Source organism: Cydia splendana, chromosome 10, assembly GCF_910591565.1.
Source record: "Cydia splendana chromosome 10, ilCydSple1.2, whole genome shotgun sequence".
NCBI lineage: Eukaryota > Metazoa > Arthropoda > Insecta > Lepidoptera > Tortricidae > Cydia > Cydia splendana.
The window spans coordinates 6,262,375-6,276,722 of NC_085969.1; the positions used below are offsets into that span (position 1 = coordinate 6,262,375).

Sequence of the window (14,348 nt, forward strand, 5' to 3'; positions counted from 1 at the left end):
TTCCCTGGTACGGTGCAGTACAAAGAAATAAACATCGACTCGCTAGAAATCTGCAGCGTAATGACAGAGCCACAACAAGAAATGATGGGAAAACTACTAGATCGCTTTGAGGACGTATTCATGCCAAAGTCGCATCCAGCCAAGTACGTTGAGCATCGCATCGATACTGTGGACAGCCGGCCCACTACTGTACCACCCTACCGTCTTTCGCCTCCCCGAAAAGAAATTTTAAGAAAGGAACTTGATAAGATGCTAGACGAGGGAATCATAGAACCGCAACAAACACCATGGGCAGCGCCTGTGGTCCTTGTGCCCAAACCTAATGGCGAGACTAGAGTATGCGTGGACTACCGAAGATTAAATGCGGTCACAGTTCCGGATCCGTACCCAATTCCCCGTGTGGACGACTTGTTGCATGAAGCTAAACCAACGCCTTATATGTCCACCCTCGATCTCAAGGCGGGTTACTGGCAAATCAATGTTCGGGAGGAAGATAGACAGAAGACTGGGTTTATTACACCGTTTGGCATATTCATCTTTAAACGAATGCCCTTCGGCCTTCGAAACGCGCCTGCCACCTTCCAGCGCCTAATTGACAGGTTTCGCGTGGAGCTGAGTCACATCAAGATGTTAGCATACCTAGATGACTTGATCATCTTCTCGACTTCCTTTGAGACGCATCTACAGGACCTTGCTGCTGTGTTCGATTTAATGCGTGAATACAATCTTACCGTTAACCGACAGAAATGCCGTCTCGGATGCTCGACCATAAAATACCTAGGGCACTACATAACTCCAGAAGGAATACAAGTAGATCCAGGCAAGGTATCGGCAATCCTGGACCTCCCTACGCCTGCCAACGTTCGACATCTACTGACCTTTCTGCAGACTTGTTCTTGGTACCGCAGGTTTATCAACAACTTTTCAGCAATTGCGGAACCCCTAACTAGACTCACAAAAAAGAACACTGTTTGGAAGTGGGACTCGGAGCAAGACGCTGCATATAAAAAACTTAAGGAGTTGCTCACTACGGCACCCGTCTTAAAGCAAGCAGATGAAAACAAGCCTTACGTAATTAAAACAGATGCGAGCAGCTACGCACTTGGAGCAGTTCTGGTCCAGGGGGAGGGCCCTGAAGAGCACCCCGTGGAATTCGCAAGCCGGTTACTTACACCAGCAGAGAGGAATTACTCGACAACTGAGCGCGAGGCATTAGCTGTTGTCTGGGCGGTTACAAAATACAGAGGCTACATTGAAGGCTTGCCTACCATTGTCAAGACCGATCACCATGCACTGAAGTGGCTCTTATCACTTAAATCACCTACAGGCAGATTAGCTAGATGGGCTCTCATACTACAGGCTTTTGATCTGACCATACAATACACACCTGGCCGCACTAATGTGGTAGCAGATGCGCTGTCCCGCCCTCCTTGCACTGAAGACACTCAGAGTGACTGTGGCATATGTGGAGTTACTGTAAACATGCCTGTCCGCAGCTCAGCAGAGATAAGAGAGGAACAAAGAAAAGACGCGTGGATAGCCAAGATCGTTGATACATTAGAAGGAGAAAATGACAACGAAAACGCAATGTACTGGAGTGGAAAAGGATATCTTATGAATAACGGATTACTCTATCGTCATTCACCTTACTCCGATTCAGAGGACGCTCAATTGGTGGTACCCGAACACGAGTGGGCCAACACACTCTGTGCCTACCACGATGACCCTTTGGCTGGACATTACGGTGTAGAGAAGACTCTCGAGAGAATTGCAAAAAGATATTTCTGGAAGGGGATGCGAAAATACGTTGAAAGTTATGTTAAACAATGTGTGCCCTGCCAGCGTTATAAACCAAGCAATCAAAAACCAGCTGGCTTGTTACAGACAACAGCCATGAATAAAAGGTTCGAGGTCATCTCATTTGATCTGTTTGGACCTCTTCCCACGTCACCACAAGAAAAGACATGGATATTCATTGTTGAAGATGTGGCCACTCGTTGGGTCGAGCTCTTCGCCTTGCAGACCGCAACCGCGGAGAACTGTGCAGAGATACTACTCAACGAGATATTTCTTAGATACGGTATACCCAGACGTGTCATCAGTGACAACGGGCCACAGTTTGTAAGCGCTGTGCTACAGCAGGTGACGTACTGTCTGCGAATAAAACACTCCTTCACACCAGTATACCATCCCGAAGCTAATCCCGTGGAACGTCGTAATCGTGACCTGAAGACTCAACTGGCTATACTAGTAGAGGAAGAGCACAGTAACTGGCCTGAGAAGTTGCCGAGCATTCGGTTTGCCATGAATACAGCGCAATGCTTATCCACAGGCCGTACTCCTGCCTATCTCACCTTCGGCAGAGAGTTGAGAACGCCTTCTGATAACGAACACGATTTCCGAGAAATAGTGCTTTCTGAGAATTTTGTACCCGAAATCACTCCTAAACTGCTTCAGATCTCGGACACTTTGAAACAGGCACGAGAGGTACAGGAGCTGAAAGAAGAGGCACGCAAGGAATATGTGGACAAGAAGAGGAGGGAAAGCCCTTCCTATAACCCCGGAGATCTTGTTATGGCCAAACTACATCCCATAAGTAGTGCGTCCCGCGGATACAGTGCCAAATTTGCGCCGCGCCGAGACGGACCCTACGTGATCATCAAACGATGTGGTCCAGCCTCCTACCAGATCGCCAATCCGGAGCAAATCGAAACTCCGATTGGTACGTACCATGCCTCTGCGTTAGAGCCCTACAAGGGGAACGAGGAAACTTTACCCACCCCCGTACAACCCCTGCGGAGGAGAGGACGTCCTCGAAAATCTACTGTCTCCGTCGCTAAACGAGGAAGGGGCCGACCAAAGAAGCACTAAATGTTACAGTTCCGTGGTCGAGCCGCCCTACGAAACTGAGGGGGAGATTGTAACAATACCACTTCCAATACGGAAAGTTTACCCAATTAGTCGCTAGATGTCGCTGGCGTCAAGATAGAACACGCTAACGCTTGTCTATCACAGTTTCATGGCATGTGTTCGACATTAGTATGCAAACCGCTCACTAGATGGCGGTGACATCGAAATAGAACACGCAAGCGTTTGTCTTTCGTAGAATAGTTAAGTTCTAAGTTAGATTTTTGTTTATTTGATAGATTCGATAGGTGACACGGTTATTATATGCGAAGTATCAGCTACTCTGAGTACTTTCTATCAAGAGATGCTCGGAGACTGATTACTACAGTATCTCCGACCGGTGGTTACGTTCGTGCTGAGGGTGTTTGCTCCTGCATATTCTTGTGGGTCTTCACCTTTACGCGGACAGTGTTACCTTTTTTGTGCACTGTTACAAACTGTAAACATAAATACGCCGAGTAAATAAATTACTCTTTCAAGAACTGCTGCCTTTCGCTGATTGAAAACGCCCCATCGATCCCGCCACTTACAGTAGTGATTTTTTTTTCCAATAAATTGCTGTAAGATATTATAATTAAAAAATAATTAGGTTTAATATGTATGTAATTGAATCGCTACAATAAATAAACACACCACACGCTACAAATATATAGAGGGTGGCCAAAAAATAAGTGCATTCCCGTTGCTAGGGAGGTTTTGGGATTATACTGAGCAACTTTTACTATGGGACCAACACCGAAATCGCGAAAAAAAATATTTACCCTCCCATAGAAAATGGACCAGCCAAAATGTATAAAACACCTTATTTTTCGCGATTTCGGGGTTGCACGGTTGGTCCCATAGTAAAAGTTGCTCAGTAAAATCCCACCAAAACCTCCCTGGCAACGGGAATGCACTTAATTTGTGGCCAACCTGTATAATCTGTCTTAGAACAATAATAAAATCATTTAATTGCCGTTATAAACGTAGCACGCTAATAAATAACGAAGATAATACGAGCATTTCATAAAAAGTTCTGCGCCTTTTTTATGATGAAAATAATTAAGAAATAATTGTATTTGCGCGTTACTTTCGATTTTTTACTTTCTTCGTATGGCAATTACAACACACTGGAGGTAATTCATTAAATTATAACCTAAATCACACATACATATTACATTACAACATACATTACATTCATTAACTGAACTCGTTATGTATCAATGCACATTTTATGCTCGTCCTATTTCGGCCGATAAATTGCCTCGGATGCCCTTGTTGTATAATCTACTATTTAAAACACGTTTTTTTTTTCTTTTTCCAGCGTCCGAGTGGCCAGTGATCAACAAGCCGCTGAAGGTTATAAGGACCAAAGAGAACAAACTGTCCAATCGTTTCTTCCCTTACGACGAGATCGAGACCGAATGCCAGCTCACCATTGACGATGACATTGTCATGTTGACGCCAGATGAATTAGAGTTTGGGTGAGTATATTTGTCGCAATTCATTTCAAAGAGAACAAACTGTCCAAACGTTTCTTCCCATACGACGGGATCGAGACCGAATGCTAGCTCACCATTGACGACGATATAGTCATGTTGACGCCAGATGAATTAGACTTTGGGTGAGTATTTTTTGCTGTCGCAATTTACTGCGAAGAGAACAAACTGTCCAATCGTTTCGTCCCTTACGACGAGATCGAGATCGAATGCCAGCTCACCATTGACGGCGATATTGTCATGTTGACGCCAGATGAATTAGAGTTTGGGTGAGTATGTTTTGCTTTCGTAATTTATGGCATTATTCACTCGCGAGCCCCCATGACCTCGCCATTTTGAGAAATTTCGAATTAATAATAATAAATCTAGTGAGTTTGCTCACAAAATTTCAAGAGAATCGTTTGAGAAATACGTCCTCTTTGGCTCCCCTACTATACGTACGTTATACATAGTGATCGATTAGTTAGAAACAAAATCATGCGCATTCCGTTTAGCATTGTGGGATTAATCGAGCGTGCAATAAAGGCAGTAGACCGTATCACATAATAATATGCTACTAATTTATTAACTTTCTCGTGCAATTGACTGTAATTATTTTAAATATGTCTTCTATGTACCTGCATACCCACTTGTGTGAATTATAGTAATAATTATGTCTACTTCAGCACTGTAATCGGTCAATTAAATTACTGACAGTGATATCTGAATTTTATTGCATTTGAGTGCTGGCGATGATCTCTGCATCTATTCTGTCTATAGGAATATACAGGCTGCCCGGTAATTAATGGATAACCTTCTAACCACCGCACCTTAGGCCGGTCCAGAAAATGCACTTATAGGTCTAGTAAAAGTTTCGTGGTTTTCGAGATAATCGAACTTTTCTATCTTTTTTAATAATCTAATTAATTAGAAAAGTGTGAATTAGATATGTATAGTACATTTGTTGTATTTCTTAAAGCCCCAACTTTTGGGCAATATGTTCGAGAAAGGTTAGTTTTTGTTTTCAAATTCAATCATCTTTTCAAGTTATGACAAACTGGGCTACATTTATTCAGTCAACATTGAAAAAATACCTAATTGGTATGCTGAATACCGAATAATTACCATCTCTAATTATAATAATAAAAATCATATTCATAGGAAACGAAACAGTTTATCTTTACGCTGGCCGTGATTGCGGTTTTGTTACTTACCTACTACAGGGTGCCTAGCCAAGATGCCAATCGTTTACGCTCCGTAGCGAACGAAACGCCAATGTCTGTGTCGCACTAATATAGATAGAGATGATGCTACGGCTACGGCGCGAACGATTGGCATCTTGGCTAGGCACTTTGACTTACTAATTGACTTTCATGATCTGATTACATGGCATTGCGTGCAGACGTGTTCAATGTTAAGGTGCAGGTGGTTCAGAAAACGGAGTTTTTAAAAAGTCGTAGCGCTGTTTTGGATCACAATATGGCTGCAATAAATTTAATTAGCAATCTTGAAGTCTTTTACGAGGGACTGTATCGATTCGAATCCTAAGTTTTGACTTTCGCTCGATAGAAAAATATCACTAACGTACATAGGTTGCTTGTTGATCAAAAATCGGCAATATCACGTTTGAGGGAATGGATTGATTACTTTTTTATTTATTTAAATGTACGAAAAATTAAAATTAAAAAAACATGATATCCGCGCTCGCTCCCCGGCACGCCCTTCCATCTCGCTCACGGTTACGCTCAGTGAGAGTGAGAGAAGAACCCGAACTTACTGGGCCTTAAGCCATAGTGATTTTCCACGGATTTGTTTAATGATATGTGATGCGAGATGTGGCCATCGGACCGTTGCACGCGCGATAGGGTAAATGCGCATTTTTAGTATCCATGGAATTATTAACAATGATAAACGTGTGCACTGATCGATCGGTTAGGATTTTTTATCTTAATCAATATTATTTATCGATGAAAATACTTAGCCGTTTTTTGGTTTTAAGTAGAGAATTTAATAATGAACAAAAACAAAAAAATATAATTAAGCAAAAGCGAGGATGGGTAAATGAAGTGATCCTATTGGTTCTTAACAAATTGTTAACAAACACATCCATCGCTACGCCACGCTCGCATATCTCTGGTGGAAACGCAGCCTTATAGGCAGGTAAATATAATATTGGCATGTAATAGTAGATTGTTAACCAAGGGTTGAAAGGCATCCATTTCTGACGAGGTAGTTTGGCGCTCGAACGCAGTGAGAGCGCCAATAGTCCGAGACAGAAATGGTGCCTTTCACCCGAGTTAAACACTCTACTTTTCATATCGAATGCGAGGAAACCAAGCAAGACAAGGCAATTTCGCAAAATCAGTTATTGAAGTACCTAATAGACCTACGGCCATGAATTTTTTCCTTGAGACTTACTTGCAATCGGAGACTTTACATGTGTGAAGATTAATATTAACCCCTAGCGAAAATCATTTAGATTGCAATATTTACGAAAACACACATTTATTAACAAACTGCAGTAATTTTAAAATTATTTGTTCAACATAGTATGAAAATCAGCGGGATTGCCTCTTACTTTTTAATTTTATACTTTTTCGTTCTAAAAGCCGCAACAGACTACCGGACCGCACCGCGACCTTGGTGCGCCGCACCACGTAATAACATAATAAAAGTATTTTAAATATTAAATAACAATTTAATTAATAATATAAGAATTTTTTATCTTGTATTTTATTTTATTTTCATGATTATTGTGCTAAATAACTTTAAAAACGAATTTAATATCGTACAAACGTTTAACTGTGGCTGTATAAGATTCTGCCTTTGCTCATATACGCAAGTGTAAGGTTTAAAAAAATATTTTTGGTGTATTCCTTTTGGTTCCCGCCTTATGAAATCGAGTAAATAGAATTCAACGAAAGAAATCAAGAATAATTTATTTTTAACAATTTACTTACATCATTTTTTATAAAAAAAGGATCAACGTGGGATTAGTAAAACTAAACAATTACCAATTGTTCCAAGCGAGGAAATAAAGACACTATTTTTCTATTTTGTTTCCACCCAGTTGTTCGTGGGACGGGGACGCAGAGGAGTACACCACTTTTCTGCGCTAGAGCATAAACGTATCACTTTCTGCGCACCTTTTAGAACAACAACGACCCACTTTCAGAGCATGAGATATGAAAAGATGTTTACAGTACATATGGTGCTACTTTACCGCCCTAGGGCGGGATTAAGGACACAACGCGCCTATAGCAAAAATTTAAAGCGCGATATGTACTGTAAAACGTTGTACAATACACGTGCGAAAAGGTAATTCGCAACTCGTGTCGATTTAAAACACTCCCTTCGGTCGTGCTTCAATTTATCGCCACTCGTTGCGAATTTCCTACTTTCCGTACTTGTATCGTAATGTACTATTGTGAACTCGACCGTAGCTTACCGCCGGCAGCCAGACAAGATACTTCTTGACCCCTACTTTGCTATCACACCAGTTGACAAGCAATTTCTTATGTTACGATAATGTTTAAAATAGCATGTTATTTATGCGCGTGGGTTAAACGGTCAGTAATCAATTAATAGATAGTAATATCTCAGAGAGGGTTATTTATGTAAACAAAGTTTGCTCATATGTATATCCTTATATATAAGCGAGCCGCTTTGACGGTAGAAACAAATTAAATTATGCTCAAACAAAAGAGCGTAAAAAAATAACACTTTTGAATCGAGAACATATATCCGCAAAATTCGTATTGTCGCGTATTTTGCATTTAAAAGTGAAAAAATTTCGACAAACAATACTAAAGGCTCAATTTGTTGGTTGACATTTGACAGCTATGCGTTGCGTTTAGAAACTGCAAACATGCTTACAAGTTAGGTTGGTCGTTTTTTTTTAAATAAACAGCAAGACGAATATTACTGTTTATTTGATGACTTTCCGGTATGTATAATGGTTATTATTTGCATTAAGTTTCGTTTCATATGGATATGTATACCGGTATAATTATTACATAAATTTGTTTTTAAGCCAGAACGTGCGATAGTCTGTTACGGCTTTTAAGACGATAGCAACACTGCCTAGACGTCAACGACGGCTGTTATTCGAAAATACTTTATCCGGTACTCCAGACGTGATAAAAACCTGTTAAATAGTGTATTGTGTGTGTTAACAATAAAAAATAGTCACCGAACATAGTGCAAAGTGCAAACGCCATCGTAACGTAACGAGATTTGAACTTCAAAGCGTTCCATGGGTGTATTGTGTTTAGTATAAACATCGGTCTCTCAGTTGTATTTTAATATTTTAGAATGATTCCAAATATTCTTACATGTCAAGGCACTACTAGCTACCTGGAAATGCAAGTGAAAGCAACCTTGAAGCAGCTGTGATAAACTAATAAGTGAGCGAGATGAAAATGACGTTGTTCAAAGAAACTTTGAGTTAAGTGCCAGCTGACTGTAACTCACTCTAATTAAGTACATTGCCAGTGTGAAACAGTGCAAAAAGCTACAGTGTATTGTGGACATATTTAATAACTGTGCTTTAGACTATGAATCAAATTTGAGGTGTATCGGTGAATTGGAAAGTCAACTGCATAAAGCTAATAAGTTATCTCCGGAGTCAATGTAAGTTGAATATAATAAGATATATAGATAGTATATATGTCGCAGTCAAAAGTGTGAACTGGTCAAAAGAACTTTTAACCGACAAAAACAGGCAAAACTGCTTTTGACTGAGCATGTTGGTCAAAAGTAGTTTTACCTGAAAATCATTGGTTAATAGTAATTGTGTTGTGACTGTTACTATCAGTCAAAAGTACTCGCAGAGATAGGTAGGTTAGGGTTATTTTTTTGCTACGCCCAAAAAACGAAACTGTTCCCAGAGATAGGTAGGTTAGGGTTATTTTTTTTTTGCTACGCCCTAAAAACGAAACTGCTGCCAGAAATAGGTATGATTTTCAGGTAAAACTACTTTTGACCAACATGCTCAGTCAAAAGCAGTTTTGCCTGTTTTTGTCGGTTAAAAGTTCTTTGGCCAGTTCACACTTTTGACTGCAACAGGTTGGGCTGGACATATGGCAAGGGAAGGTAAAGATAAGTGGGATAGAGAGGAAGCGGAATGGTATCCTAGAGATGGAAAAAGGAGAGAAGGGAGACCAATAATGAGGTGGTCGGATGACATAAAGAAGCATGCGGGACCTAATTGGATAGGGACGGCAAGGTATAGAGAGCTGTGGAGAGAGCTGGGGGAGGCCTATGCCAAGAAGGCAGACTGAAATAATTATTAAAAAGCAATGACATAAAAATTATTTAATAAAGTTACTAAGGAAAAAATATTGAAATTAATTGATATGAATGAAATGTGAATTTATTTAAATGTAATATGTGCTGAAATTTAATTTTTTGGTCAATAAAGGCTATTCTATTCTATTCTAATTTGACAGGTGACAACAAAAAAAATATTAATTCCTGCTAAAATTTCAGAGTCATAGTGAAGCGTAGTACATAGTCCCAAAACAAGGTTGATTTTTAGGGTTCTGTAGCCAAAGGGTAAAAACGGGACCCCTATTACGAGGACTCCAATATGTTATTAGATCAAAACAAATTATTTTCAGAAAGTATTTAATTTAGGCTTAGGGATGGCGAGGCTCCATAAGCCTTCAGTAAGTAGTGCATAAGTATACTTGGAAAAATTCGACCTATGCCGCCGTGGGTGGCCCGGTGGCAGAATGGCACAGGCACCTGCTGCAATAGCAGAGGATGCTGCTTTGATTCCAGCCTAGGGCACTGGAGGCCTTGGTCACTTTTTAGGGTTGCGTACCCATAGGGTAAAAACGGGACCCTATTAAATATTAAGACTCTGCTGTCCGTCTGTCTGTCACCAGGCTGTATCTCAAGATCTCATGAACCGTGATAACTAGATTAACTAGACAGTTTCAATTTTCACAAATGATGTATTTCTGTTGCCGCTATAACAACAAATACTAAAAACAAATTAAAGAAATATTTAAGCGGGGCCAATGCAATGCTAGGCTGGATATGACTGATGAAATGAGTAAATCTTTATTAATATGTTTTAATATGACATGTTGGTGGCAAACAAGCATACAAGGCTGTTAATGCCGATGGTAAGTGGGAGTTTAGACTAGACCTCTGCTTCTCCAAGGGACTCACATTGCTGACCGAGTAAATTTTTATTAATATGTTTTAATATGACATGTTGGTGGCAAACAAGCATACAAGGCTGTTAATGCCAATGGTAAGTGGGAGTTTAGACTAGACCTCTGCTTCTCCAAGGGACTCACATTGCTGACCGAGTAAATTTTTATTAATATGTTTTAATATGACATGTTGGTGGCAAACAAGCATACAAGGCTGTTAATGCCGATGGTAAGTGGGAGTTTAGACTAGACCTCTGCTTCTCCAAGGGACTCACATTGCTGACCGAGTAAATTTTTATTAATATGTTTTAACATGGCATGTTGGTGGCAAACAAGCATACAACTCATACAAGGCTGTTAATGCCGATGGTAAGTGGGAGTTTAGACTAGACCTCTGATTCTCCAAGGGACTCACATTGTTGACCGAGTAAATTTTTATTAATATGTTTTAATATGACATGTTGGTGGCAAACAAGAATACAAGGCTGTTAATGCCGATGGTAAGTGGGAGTTTAGATTAGACCTCTGCTTCTCCAAGGGACTCACATTGTTGACCGAGTAAATTTTTATTAATATGTTTTAATATGACATGTTTGTGGCAAACAAGAATACAAGGCTGTTAATGCCGATGTTAAGTGGGGGTTTAGACTAGACCTCTGCTTCTCCAAGGGACTCACATTGCTGACCGGTTACAAATCTATTACACTCATACTAGGGTTCCGTACCTGAAGGGTAACTAAAAAACGGGAACCTATTAGCGATTCCGACTCGCACTTGGCCGGTTTTTCTTAGTAGGTATATGACATTTATTTCAGTTTTACTTCATTGTCCGTCTGCCTGTCTGTCTGTCTGTCTGTCACCAGGCTGTATCTCATGAACCGTGATAGGCCTAGGCAGTTGAAATTTTCACAGATGATGTATTTCTGTTACCGCTATAACAACAAATACTAAAAAGTATGGAACCCTTCGTGCGCGAGCACTTGCCCGGTTTGACATTTCAGGCTCCGTCACACAGGCGCGTTTCGCGTGCGGCGCGTGAGCGGGGCGCGCCGCTTTTTCATATAAAACGCTCAGGCCCGGCTCTGAAATCGCGCCGGTGTGACGGAACCTTTATTTCAGTTTACTCCACTGTCCCTCTGTCACCAGGCTGTATCTCACGAACCGTGATAGCTAGACAGTTGAAATTTTCACACATGATGTATTTCTGTTGCCGCTATAACAACAAATATTAAAAAGTGTTCCGTTCTTGATGGGTGAGTCCGACTCTCAGTTATTCAGTTTTTTTTTGTAAACGAATTTAATATTAACGGAGGCATTAATATTAAAGAATGAAATAGTAGTGACAATTCCATACTTTCACTTTAGTGGCATGAAGGGTAGGTACAAAAGGGTTCCCTCTTTTGAGATTGGAAAGTGGGCTAGGTTATAAATGCGGCCTTCACAGAACCGATCTGCGACCAGAAAAGTGGGTCAGGTTAGAACTGTGATCCTTATAGAACCAAACTGCAACCAGAAGTAAGTTAGGTTAGAACTGCGACCCTTACAGAACCGAACTGCTACCAGAAAAGCGGATTAGGTTTTTTTAATTACATATTTGTTTTTAGATATATCGGAATAGTAAATTTTTCGAGTTATGATTGTATGTTACGGATTTAAAGTTTTCTGAGATGAGATAGGTTTGTAAACGCCTTGATGAAGGTATGAAGTCTAAAAGTAAATAATTACTTAATTCAAAATGAGTATTACCTATTACTATTATTACGACCGGTTTGGCCTAGTGGGTAGTGACCCTGCCTATGAAGCCGATGGTCCCGGGTTCGAATCCTGGTAAGGGCATTTATTTGTATGATGATACAGATATTTGTTCCTGAGTCATGGTTGTTTTCTATGTATTTAAGTATTTATATATTATATTTATCGTTGTCTGAGTACCCACAACACAAGCCTTCTTGAGCTTACCGTGGGGCTTAGTCAATTTGTGTAAGAATGTCCCTATAATATTTATTTATTTATTTATTTATTTATTATTTATTTTACCCGAGCGAAGCCGGGTTTTCATCTAGTTTAATTATATTAGGTATATTAGCTGTCGCTCGCGACTCCGTGTAGAAGCAGTTAAGTAAGTATTAACCTCATTTTCAATCCCTTAGAATATAATTTCAGTTACATTTGTAAACAAAAAACACAAAACAGAGAATATATTAATGTACCTATGTTTCAAATTTCAAGGTATTACTCGTAAAAACTTAAACGGTTTTGTTGTATATTGTCTTTAAGTAATTAAATAATACATTTTACATTCATCAAAAACACAAATGTACCAGTAAAAAGCGTAAAATGCCAACACATTGCAACAAAAGCGTGTCTGGAAATAATCAATGTTTGATTGATGACAACTATGACTAATGCCAAATATGCCAATCTTAAAAGAACGATAATTAGTCCGCTAATTGTGTAATTCATTATCGTGCGTTCAGCGGCAAACAATTTACTTCTTACAATGTGTGTAGTCACTACTTAGAAAAAGTCCCATGTATCCTTCTATTCATGTTGGAATGCGATATCTCTGTACGCAACTTTATAAGATACGGGTAAAAAACATAGCTAAAGCCGCCTTACAAAGTCGTAGTGAAGTGAAAGTATTCGGATATACATTCCGTATTTGAATGTAATGTGACGTATGGCTTACAGACTCCTCCTTTGCTAAGTCCTGTACACTTCTTATTTTTCATGAAGATTCAACAGGACTAGTTATCAATACAATACATTTAAAGCGTTTTTTTAAACGGTGCCATACTACATTCAAGAGGAACTACTATTAATTTATTATTATTTTGATTTCAGTTTCGACGTGTGGCGTGAGTTTCCCGACCGGATCGTGGGGTTCCCGTCCCGCCTCCACGTGTGGGACAACGGGACTAACTCTTGGCGATACCACAGCGAGTGGACCAACCAGATTTCCATGGTGAGTCGCTGTAGAATAATCTCTAGTATTGTTACTAGAGACTCCTATAATTCAGTTTCGACGTGTGGCGCGAGTTTCCCGACCGAATCGTGGGGTTCCCGACCGAATCGTGGGGTTCCCGTCCCGTCGCCACGTGTGGGACAACGGCACCAACTCCTGGCGATGCCACAGCGAGTGGACCAACGAGATTTCCATGGTGAGTCGGAGTAGAATAGTCTCTAGTAACAAGTCCTCGTATAATTCAGTTTCGACGTGTGGCGTGAGTTTCTCGACCGGATCGTGGGGTTCCCGACCCGTCTCCACGTGTGGGACAACGGGACTAACTCCTGGCGATACCACAGCGAGTGGACCAACCAGATTTCCATGGTGAGTCGGAGTAGAATAGTCTCTAGTAACAAGTCCTCGTATAATTCAGTTTCGACGTGTGGCGTGAGTTTCTCGACCGGATCGTGGGGTTCCCGTCCCGTCTCCACGTGTGGGACAACGGGACTAACTCCTGGCGATACCACAGCGAGTGGACCAACCAGATTTCCATGGTGAGTCGGAGTAGAATAGTCTCCAGTAACAAGTCCTCGTATAATTCAGTTTCGACGTGTGGCGTGAGTTTCTCGACCGGATCGTGGGGTTCCCGTCCCGTCTCCACTTGTGGGACAACGGGACTAACTCCTGGCGATACCACAGCGAGTGGACCAACCCGATTTCCATGGTGAGTCGGAGTAGAATAGTCTCTAGTAACAACTCCTCGCATAATTCAGTTTCTACATGTGGCGCGAGTTTCCCGACCCAATCGTGGGGTTCCCTTCCCGTCTCCACTTGTTGGACAACGGCACTAACTCCTGGCGATACCACAGC

The 14,348-nt window shown here is 40.8% G+C and overlaps 1 protein-coding gene across 1 annotated transcript in view; it reads left to right on the top strand.

The window, feature by feature from the left end:
• The window catches only part of LOC134794203 (exostosin-2), a 94,692-nt gene that overhangs the window by 68,299 nt on the left and 12,045 nt on the right, over positions 1-14,348 (top strand). Inside the window, exons 4-5 of the mRNA XM_063765949.1 lie at positions 4,211-4,370; positions 13,376-13,496. Of these exons, the coding sequence (XP_063622019.1) occupies positions 4,211-4,370; positions 13,376-13,496 (281 nt within the window). The remainder of the gene's footprint in view (positions 1-4,210; positions 4,371-13,375; positions 13,497-14,348) is intronic.